The following is a 10,665-nucleotide window of genomic DNA, read 5'->3' as shown; positions in this document are numbered from 1 at the left end:
CCTGCCTGAGAGCCCTCGCTGGCTGCTGCAGCACGGCCGTACCCAGGAGGCCCGGCGAAGCGCTCACACAGACCAGGAGTGGGCGGGGCATCGAGGAGGGAGTACCAGAGCATGAGGAGGAGCATCCAGGAGGAGAGGGAGGAGGAGGAGAAGAGAGGTGAGGAGGAGGAGGAGAGGAGGAGGAGGAGGAGAGAAGAGAGGTGAGGAGGAGGAGAGAGGTGAGGAGGAGAAGGAGGAGGAGGAGGAGGAGGAGGAGGAGAAGAGAGGTGAGGAGGAGGAGAAGAGAGGTGAGGAGGAGAAGGAGGAGAAGAGAGGTGAGGAGGAGGAGGAGGAGGGGGAGGCGAGAGGTGAGGAGGAGGAGAAGAGAGGTGAGGAGGGGGAGAAGAGAGGTGAGGAGGAGGAGGGGGAGGAGAGATGTGAGGAGGAGAAGGAGGAGAAGAGAGGTGAGAAGGAGGAGAAGAGAGGTGAGGAGGAGGAGGGGGAGGAGAGATGAGGAGAAGAGAGGTGAGGAGGAGAAGAGAGGTGAGGAGCAGGAGGAGAAGAGAAGAAGAGAAGTGAGGAGGAGGAGAGAGAGAGGTGAGGGGGAGGAGGAGGAGGAGAGAGGTGAGGAGGAGGAGGAGGAGGAGGAGGAGGAGGAAAGAGAGGTGGGGAGGAGGAGGGGGAGGAGGAGGAGGAGGAGGAGGAGGAGAAGAAGAGAGGTGAGGGGGAGGAGGAGGAGGAGAAGAGAGGTGAGGAGGAGGAGGAGGAGAAGAGAGGTGAGGAGGAGGAGGGGGAGGGGGAGGGGGAGGAGGAGGAGAAGGAGAGAGGTGAGGAGGAGGAGAAGAGAGGTGAGGAGGAGGAGGAGGGGGAGGAGAAGGAGGTGAGGAGGAGGAGGAGAAGAGAGAGGTGAGGAGGAGGAGGAGGAGGAGGAGAAGAGATGGAGGAGGAGGAGAAGAGAGGTGACACATAGACAACACTTATGGCGCTTCTCCACTACCGTACCGTAGCAGAACACATGCTCCCGCTTTGTTCTGCTTTCCCCACTGCCAGCTGGATAAGACCTTCTGTGTGTGTGTGTGTGTGTGTGTGTGTGTGTGTGTGTGTGTGTGTGTGGCCTTCTCTGAGGCTTATTTGGTTTTGACATTTTTAATCAAAAGCTTTCAGATATTTTGGAGTTTATTATTATCCTAACTACCAGTCTTGCAGAGAGTTTTTTTTTACAAAACAAAACAAAATGTATTTGAAGTTCAGTGGCTCAAAGTCTGTGTTAGTTAGTGAGTCTTAGTTATATATATTATTTCAGCTGAACGATTGCTGTTGAATTTACATGTAATTTACATTTACATGTTTGGCATTTAGCAGACGCCTTATTCCAAAGCGACTTACAATCGATACAAAAATGGTTTTGTTTTGTTTGTTGTGTTGTGATGTAGGGGGTCCTGTGCTCTGGCGTATGCTGACCCACCCTCCCACCCGGCGGGCTCTCATGGTGGGCTGCGGCCTGCAGATGGTCCAGCAGCTGTCTGGGATCAACACTGTCATGTAGGTAGAACTCATACAACTACATACACCACCGCAACACTGGTCTGTAGAACTACCTAACACCACCGCAACACTTTTTGTAGTTCCGCAACTCTTCTCTTCTTTACTAGGTACTACATCTCTTCTTCTCTTCTTTACTAGGTACTACAGCGCCACCATCATCCAGATGGCGGGGGTGCGGGACGACAAGCAGGCCATCTGGTTGGCTGCTGCCACGGCCGCCACCAACTTCCTGTTTACCCTGGTGGGGGTGTGGCTAGTGGAGCGGCTGGGTCGCCGGAGGCTAACGCTGGGCAGCCTCGTAGGTGTGTGTGTGTGTGTGTGTAGGTGTGTGTGTGTGTGTGTGTGTGTAGGTGTGTGTGTGTGTAGGTGTGTGTGTGTGTAGGTGTGTGTGTGTGTGTGTGTGTGTGTAGGTGTGTGTGTGTGTGTGCGTAGGTGTGTGTGTGTGTGTGTGTAGGTGTGTGTGTGTGTGTGTGTAGGTGTGTGTGTATGTGTGTGTGTAGGTGTGTGTAGGTGTGTAGGTGTGTGTGTGTGTGTGTGTGTGTGTGTGTGTGTTTGTAGGTGTGTGTGTGTGTGTGTGTGTGTGTAGGTGTGTGTGTGTGTGTGTAGGTGTGTGTGTGTTTAGGTGTGTGTGTGTGTGTGTGTGTGTGTGTGTAGGTGTGTGTGTGTGTGTGTGTGTGTGTGTGTGTGTGTGTGTGTGTGTGTGTGTAGGTGTGTGTAGGTGTGTGTGTGTGTGTGTGTGTGTAGGTGTGTAGGTGTGTAGGTGTGTTTATTGAAAGCTTTATGTGAGAAAGAATGAAATTAGATTAGATGTTATTGTCATGGCAGAGTACAATAAGTACAATACAACGAAATGCAGTTTAGCATCCAACCAGAAGTACAAATAGTGATATAAGGACATGATATAAATAGAACAAGAGGTAGTGATAGGTGACTATGTAATATACAGTATGTGCAGAGGTAGTATTGTAAACGTCAGTATAGTTATAGAGGTATATACAGTTATGAGCTATGTACAGTTATGTATATACATATATGCAGGGTTCCCGCGCTGGTCTTAAAAAGCCTTAAAGTCTAAAATCCAGCAAACAAATGTATAAGGCCTAAAAAGGACAACCCTCAAATGTCAGTTATTCGGTCTAAAAATGAGGTGCTAGGTCTAAAAAATGAGATCCTGCAAGGAAATCAGTCCGACCACGTCTATTTACGCGGAAATTAATCAAGCTGGAACCGAAAAAATGCCGATTCGCTTCCTTTTTGGTCTGTGTGGCAGTGAAATCCCTAATTTCATCACCTGGAAGACGACAAAAAGCTATCATATGCTGTCGCGAATAGGTCCAAAATTCTATTCAAAGAAGTCTAAAAAAGGTCTAAAAAGGTCTTAAATGTGACTTGTTGAAACTTGTAGGAACCCTGTATATCTCCTCTCTCCCAGGCACCGCTGTGAGTCTGACGGTCTTGGCGGTGGGCTTTCTGCTGTCGGCCCAGACCTCTCCTCCCGTCACCCTCCACCCCGCCGACCCCCTCTCTGTCAACTCCACCTGCGCACAATACGGGTGAGACTGGCAAGAAAAAGATTACCTATGACAGCATCTACTGCAGCGATTCCCAACCTCTGGTGGGCGGCAAGGGTACTGCAAATTGTAAAAAAAACAAAAAAAAAACAGAAATGCATCATCGGTGTGCTACCGATGGATAGGAACTTATGGAGAATAATCGTGACGTTAGAATTATAAGGTTCTATCTCCATTCTTGGTCAAAATTTAGTTTTTTACATAATCTGATCCATTAGGTGTTTATTAATGCCTGTGTGGTGTTATTTTTAAAATGTTGACATTTTTGAGTTAGTAATTCATAAAATACAAAGGTTCCATCTCACAGAACATAATGGAATGTAAAAACTTTGACGCTCAATATCTCTGAACTACCCTAAACGGAGATAGAACCTTATCATTCTAAACGGAGATAGAACCCTATCATTCTAAACGGAGATAGAACCTTATCATTCTAAACGGAGATAGAACCTTATCATTCTAAACGGAGATAGAACCTTATCATTCTAAACGGAGATAGAACCTTATCATTCTAAACGGAGATAGAACCTTATCATTCTAAACTCACGTAATGATGAGACACCAAAACGTTTTTTACGTTCTTTACACGCGTGTGTGGGCCGCGAATACTGTTGAGATTTGTAAGTGGTCCAATAAGGTTGGGAACCGCTGATTTAGGCAACTATGCTACGAGGCTAACGATATGTAATAATCCATGGAATGTTTTTGTGTTTTTTTTCCCACAATCCCCTGCTCCCAGGTTCTGTGAGCCCTGCATGCTGGACGCGGGCTGTGGGTTCTGTTACCGTGACAACGGGACCGCCGTGTACGACTCCTCCTGCGTACCTGTCAGCCAGGTGTCTTCTGGGAGGGCTGCCTGGGGGAGGTGTGTGTGTGTGTGTGTGTGTGTGTGTGTGTGTGTGTGTGTGTGTGTGGTGTGTACCTGTGGTTCGAGCCCCGGCTGGCCACATGTCGAAGTGTCCTTGGGCAAGAAGACACTGAACCCCAAATTGCTCCCAGTGAGCGGGCCGGCGCCTTGCATGGTAGCTACTAGCTTGCCGCCATTGGTGTGTGAATGTGTGTGTGTGTGTGTGTGTGTGTGTGTGTGTGTGAATGTGTGTGTGAATGTGTGAATGAGAGGCCGTTGTAAAGCTCTTTGGATAAAGGCATAGCTATGTAAGTCAGTCTGTTTACCATCTACCTGTCTGTGTCTCTCCTCAGGTTGGATGAGGTTGTCATGGTTACCTGTCTGTGTCTCTCCTCAGGTTGGATGAGGTTGTCATGGTTACCTGTCTGTGTCCCTCCTCAGGTGCTCCAACCAGAGCCAGGCCAGCGGCGCGTCTCTCTGGGCGTACAACTACTGCCCCTCCTCCTCCGCCTGGCTCATCCTGCTGGGCCTCCTCCTCTACCTGGCCTGCTTCGCTCCAGGTGACACACCTCGTATATACATATATACACCTTATATATATACATATACCTCATATATACATATATATACACCTTATATATAGATATACCTCATATATATATATATATATATATATATATATATACCTTATGTATGAATGAATGAATGAATGGTCTTTATTGTAATTAATACAGTACAGGTACCATACAACGAAATTTAGTAGGGGGGGCTCCCCTGGTGCTTGGAAAAAGACTAAAAACAAGAGAGCCAAGGGTAAAATAAAAAAGGGAAAAGAGCTGGTTTACATAAATAAAGGCTATGTACACTATCCACTATACTATACTACTATTATACTATACAATAAAACACTGTGCTGTACTCTATGCTATGCTATAAATATCCTAACTTTTCCTATATCTGAACCTTATGTACACGAGGGTTGTCATATTGCACATAGTATTGTTGCACAATACTTATATATAGATATACCCAGTGGCGGGCGGTGCATTTCACACCTAGGCCTTCAGTGATGTCCGACACATTCCTACCTGAATTATTCTACCTCTTAATACCATCGTTATGACGCCATGGCTCTAGAAACTAGACAGAAACACAGTATAACCGGGCGTTGCATCACCTTAACATAGTCAGACAAGTACAACAGAGTTATATTAATATTTCCGAAGCATTTTTAATCAATAAATCCGCATTTACAATGAAGAGTGTTAAACTAACATCTTTAAGATCGCTACATTACCCACGTCTGTCGTCTCGTCCACCATAATAGCGACAAAGGGTGCCTTTTTAATCTCCATTTTGATCTCTTCAGCAATAGCAAAAATCAGGTCGTTTTGTATTTTGCCTGACGTCCCAGTAAACACTTTGTTTGTGGACAGGTGGTAATGTAAATCTGGGTTGTTTTCAGCCAGAAAAGAAAGAAGCTCAACGTAGTTTCCTCTGTTTGTGGACTCGGCGCTTTTATCGTGTCCCCTAAATGAAAGTTATTGTTTACCCAAAAACAGGACACAATCGATCAGTATTATCGATCAGTCAACGAAAGCTTTCGTTGTGGAGCTCCGTTTCCCTTCGCACTTTCAAAAGTTTCACATCTACCGGCATAGTTACGCATCTCAATAGTGAATATCAATAGTGCGTATCAATAGTGCGTATCCAATCAAAAGACGTGCTGGGTGCTGACATCATTGAGCCTTACAGCAGGCGCCGTTGTTGCTTTTGCTCGCATCTACGTAGGTTTACTAGGTACGCCACAGGTTTTCTCGTTCCAACGTTAAGTTACAGGTCGTATCCGCGGCACCGTTTATCGTGCAGGCGGGCAGACTTTGGAGCCCCCTAGCAACACATTTTGATTGGATAAAAGCTCTAACATAAAGGCCAGCCCTCCAAATCTCAATCGGAGACTGGAAGCAGCGCAACCAAGAGGAAAGCTATGAAATGAAGAGAATAGACTATGGGGAATCATTAATACATATTTGTGGAAAAAATATATTAAAATAAAATGTATATTCTGATGATGTTTAGGCCAGCAGAGAAGGCCTTGCTGGCCCTGACGGCACACCACTGGATATACCTCATATATATATATATATATATATATATATATATATATATATATATATATATATATATATATATATATATATATATATATATATATATATACACATTATATATAGATATAACTCATATATATACACCTTATAGATATATGAATGAATGCATGAATGAATGAATGAATGAATGAATGAATGGACTTTATTGTCATTGCTACAGTACAGGTACCAAACAACGAAATTTAGGAGGGGTGGCTCCCCTGGTGTTAGGAAAGGGAAAAAAATAAAACTTTTAGAAAAAGAATAAAATCACAAGAAGGTAAGGAGCTGGTTTACATAAATAAAGGCTATGTACACAATCCACTGTACTATACTGCACAGATAGTCAACTAGGGTTGTCATATTGCACAAAAGTATTTTTTCACGTTATTTAAAGTGTCACAGTTTGCAGGCTTGAAATGTACATGTTTGTGCCTCAGCACTAGCTGCCATACAATCCGTCCGGACTGTCCTGGGCCCAGAACTTAGGCCTTTGCTGTGTTCAAGGCCTTGACGGCCCTGTGGTAGAAGCAGTTCTTCAGTCTGTTTGTCTTAGCGGCCGGGGTCCTGTACCTCCTTTTCGAGGGCAGCCTGATAAAGTGTACGTGCCCAGGGTGGGTCGGGTCCCTGGAGATCTTGGAGGCCTCATATATATACCTCATATATACAGTGTATATATTATGTCACGACCCAACAGCATGTACATGTACAAGCAAAGAGCTCGTACACACACAGGGCCGAGGCCGGACACAGGTGTGTAGGTTAGCTCAGGTAGGTGTTAGCAGGTGTGTAGGTTAGCTCAGGTAGGTGTTAGCAGGTGTGTAGGCTAGCTCAGGTAGGTGTTAGCAGGTGTGTAGGCTAGCTCAGGTAGGTGTTAGCAGGTGTGTAGGTTAGCTCAGGTAGGTGTTAGCAGGTGTGTAGGCTAGGTCAGGTAGGTGTTAGCAGGTGTGTAGGTTAGCTCAGGTAGGTGTTAGCAGGTGTGTAGGTTAGCTCAGGTAGGTGTTAGCAGGTGTGTAGGCTAGGTCAGGTAGGTGTTAGCAGGTGTGTAGGCTAGCTCAGGTAGGTGTTAGCAGGTGTGTAGGTTAGCTCAGGTAGGTGTTAGCAGGTGTGTAGGTTAGCTCAGGTAGGTGTTAGCAGGTGTGTAGGCTAGCTCAGGTAGGTGTTAGCAGGTGTGTAGGCTAGCTCAGGTAGGTGTTAGCAGGTGTGTAGGTTAGCTCAGGTAGGTGTTAGCAGGTGTGTAGGCTAGCTCAGGTAGGTGTTAGCAGGTGTGTAGGCTAGCTCAGGTAGGTGTTAGCAGGTGTGTAGGTTAGCTCAGGTAGGTGTTAGCAGGTGTGTAGGCTAGCTCAGGTAGGTGTTAGCAGGTGTGTAGGCTAGCTCAGGTAGGTGTTAGCAGGTGTGTAGGCTAGCTCAGGTAGGTGTTAGCAGGTGTGTAGGCTAGCTCAGGTAGGTGTTAGCAGGTGTGTAGGTTAGCTCAGGTAGGTGTTAGCAGGTGTGTAGGCTAGCTCAGGTAGGTGTTAGCAGGTGTGTAGGTTAGCTCAGGTAGGTGTTAGCAGGTGTGTAGGTTAGCTCAGGTAGGTGTTAGCAGGTGTGTAGGTTAGCTCAGGTAGGTGTTAGCAGGTGTGTAGGTTAGCTCAGGTAGGTGTTAGCAGGTGTGTAGGCTAGCTCAGGTAGGTGTTAGCAGGTGTGTAGGTTAGCTCAGGTAGGTGTTAGCAGGTGTGTAGGTTAGCTCAGGTAGGTGTTAGCAGGTGTGTAGGTTAGCTCAGGTAGGTGTTAGCAGGTGTGTAGGTTAGCTCAGGTAGGTGTTAGCAGGTGTGTAGGTTAGCTCAGGTAGGTGTTAGCAGGTGTGTAGGTTAGCTCAGGTAGGTGTTAGCAGGTGTGTAGGTTAGCTCAGGTAGGTGTTAGCAGGTGTGTAGGCTAGCTCAGGTAGGTGTTAGCAGGTGTGTAGGCTAGCTCAGGGTTAGATGACAGCACCCAGGTAGGTGTTAGCAGGGAATGGCTTACCTTGGTCCGATGTTCCGTGGCGTTGACAGCTTGGGTTACCGGACAGCCCGCGCGTTGGTGGGCAGGGTGCCCCCTTCTGTTCAGTATAGTTTAACATGTAAACTAATAACGTATTTTTTTGTGAAGGCTAGGCTAGGCTGCAGCTAACGGGGATCGTAAAAAAAACGATGAAAAATCGTAAAAAAAGGATGAAAAAGTTAAAAGTGCATTTTTTTGTTTGTTTTATGCTTTTTAATTCTGTTAGTTGTTTTTTTGTTACATTAATTATTGTTGTTTTATCTTGTTTTGCACATATTTTAAATAAACATATCAATCATGACCCTTTGTTACTGCAGGCATGGGGCCCATGCCGTGGACGGTGAACTCTGAGATCTACCCTCTCTGGGCCAGGAGCACCGGTAACGCCTGTTCAGCCGGGGTCAACTGGACCTGCAACATCCTGGTGTCCCTCACCTTCCTCCACCTGGCCCAGTACCTCACCTACTACGGTACCACACACCCCCCACCACTATCACTGTCATCATTAATATTCTTCTATTGCTAATCAGTGAAAGATCCATCTGTATGCTCTTTATGTTTTGTTCTAATTTAGATTTTTGGGGGGTTTGTTTTGTTATTTTGCTTGTCATGTCTTGTGTGGTTCAGTGGTTCAGTTAGTTTTCAAGCCTGATTAGTCACCTTTACAACGAGGTACAACTTGTAAGGATCATGCATTCGTCGAATGACAACACAGCTAAACGTGTGGGTAGCGGCCCAAAAAGATGTGCCAAAATCCCCTGCAATATTCTTCAATATAAAATACAATACCAATTGGTATTATTAAAGGGGAGGAATAATTGACCGAAATAACGTTTCCAAACTTTTTTGGAGGAGTATGGATGGATGGATGGATGGATGGATGGACGGACGGACGGACGGACGGACGGACGGACGGACGGACGGACAGATAGATAGATAGATAGACAGACAGACAGACAGACAGACAGATTAACTCAGCGTTTCCCAAACTGTGGGGCGCGCCCCCCTAGTGGGGCGCGGGGGTACTGCAGGGGGGGCGCAGAAAAATAATAATAATAATAAAAAAAAAAAAACTGTGGGAATACTGCTGCCTTTTGCAACATCGTACCTGTGTGAGATAGGCTTTTCTGCTGTTGTTGCTATCAAAAGCAAATACAGGTCGAAGTTGAACATTGAGAATGAACTGAGAGTGGCAGTCTCAAAACAACAACCCCGCTTTGAGAAGATTTGCAAGGCAAAGCAAGCACACACAAGTTATTGATCGTAATTGTGATAGGAATGTGTAGAGTAAGAATAGTGATGCAGTAGAAATTAGTTAATGTTGATATGTTGAATATTTCAGTGGCACAGGATCATTTGCCAAGCACTTATGTTCCTTTTCAACCCATAATAAAATATAAAGCTATAGTTGGATATATGTCTTGTTATTATTAGAAGAGAAAATGTAATGTTTGTACAACTTTATACAATAAATTATATCAATCTAGGTGGGGACCGGGTTAGGGGGGGCTCGAAAATATTTCCAATTACCCAAGGGGGGCCTGATTGAAAAAGTTTGGGAACCGCTGGATTAACTGAATCATGGATCTTCATCTTTCCCCCAGGTGCGTTCTTCCTCTACTCAGGTCTGGCCTGGCTGGGCCTGGTGTTCCTGCTGGGCTGTCTGCCGGAGACGCGGGGCGTCAGGCTGGAGGAGGTGGACGCCCTGTTCTCCGCCCGCCTCTGCTCCTGCGGCGGGGCCTCGGACCGCGTCACGTACACCCGGGTAAAGGGCGACGACGACCCCCCCCTCTCTGACCACCACCACGCCTCAGATGCGGAGGACTAGACGCCGGGAAGGAGGGAACCCAGGAAACAAAGAGGCCAAAAGACGTCCTCGGGGAAGCCGGAATGTGGGTTCGGAATCAGACGACGTCTTTCTAGGACGTCCGGATGACGTCTTTAGGACGTCTTATGGACTTACAGAAGTACGGGATAAAAGACAGAAGTAGTCCATGAGACGTCCTAAAGACGTCATCTGGACGTCCTAGAAAGACGTCATCTGAACCCACATGCCGGCTTCCCTGAGGACGTCTTTTGGACTCTTTGTTTACTGGGAAATGTCTTCTTCTTCTGTCTCTTCCTCATGCTTCTCTTCTCTCTCACAGACGATGTCATGAGGGCCTCATGAAGATGAATTTCCGGGACATTTCTTTTTTTTCCTGTCTCTCACTCTCTCTCTCGCCCTCCTTGTCCGCCCCCCTCCCCCCCCCCTCCCTCCCTCTTTACTCCTCTCTCACCCTTTGGTTGGGCTCCATTCATTTGTATTCCAGAAGAAAACCGTGAACCATGGCCTTGTAGCTGACTGACCATTGCCTCTACGTTCCGGAACATTCTTGCAGTGTCATAACAGGGTCTGCCAGCACAATGGATCTATCGCTAAGCCACGCCCCAAAATGGAAATTGTCCAATCATATCACAGCAAAAGTCACGACAGGGAGAAAACTCGGCCAAACAACTCGCTAATATCTGATGGTGAAAAGCTTCTAGACTAAATATTCTTGTCATCTTTAAA

The 10,665-nt window shown here is 46.4% G+C and overlaps 1 protein-coding gene across 1 annotated transcript in view; it reads left to right on the top strand.

Annotated features, from left to right (window-relative positions):
- Positions 1-9,939, top strand: part of LOC308165133 (proton myo-inositol cotransporter-like) — a gene marked incomplete at its 3' end in the record, with an annotated part of 17,071 nt that extends 7,132 nt beyond the window's left edge. Inside the window, exons 6-12 of the mRNA XM_080539241.1 lie at positions 1,413-1,521; positions 1,663-1,826; positions 2,957-3,077; positions 3,835-3,960; positions 4,384-4,502; positions 8,429-8,581; positions 9,716-9,939. Coding sequence (XP_080395367.1) covers positions 1,413-1,521; positions 1,663-1,826; positions 2,957-3,077; positions 3,835-3,960; positions 4,384-4,502; positions 8,429-8,581; positions 9,716-9,939 — 1,016 coding nt within the window. The remainder of the gene's footprint in view (positions 1-1,412; positions 1,522-1,662; positions 1,827-2,956; positions 3,078-3,834; positions 3,961-4,383; positions 4,503-8,428; positions 8,582-9,715) is intronic.
- Between the last annotated feature and the right edge of the window lie 726 nt (positions 9,940-10,665).

The sequence above is a fragment of the Nansenia antarctica genome (genome assembly GCF_963989245.1).
Source record: "Nansenia antarctica genome assembly, chromosome: 9".
NCBI classification, from domain to species: domain Eukaryota; kingdom Metazoa; phylum Chordata; class Actinopteri; order Argentiniformes; family Microstomatidae; genus Nansenia; species Nansenia antarctica.
The sequence above is the reverse complement of the archived record's forward strand: the minus strand, read 5'-3'. Positions and strand labels throughout refer to the sequence as shown.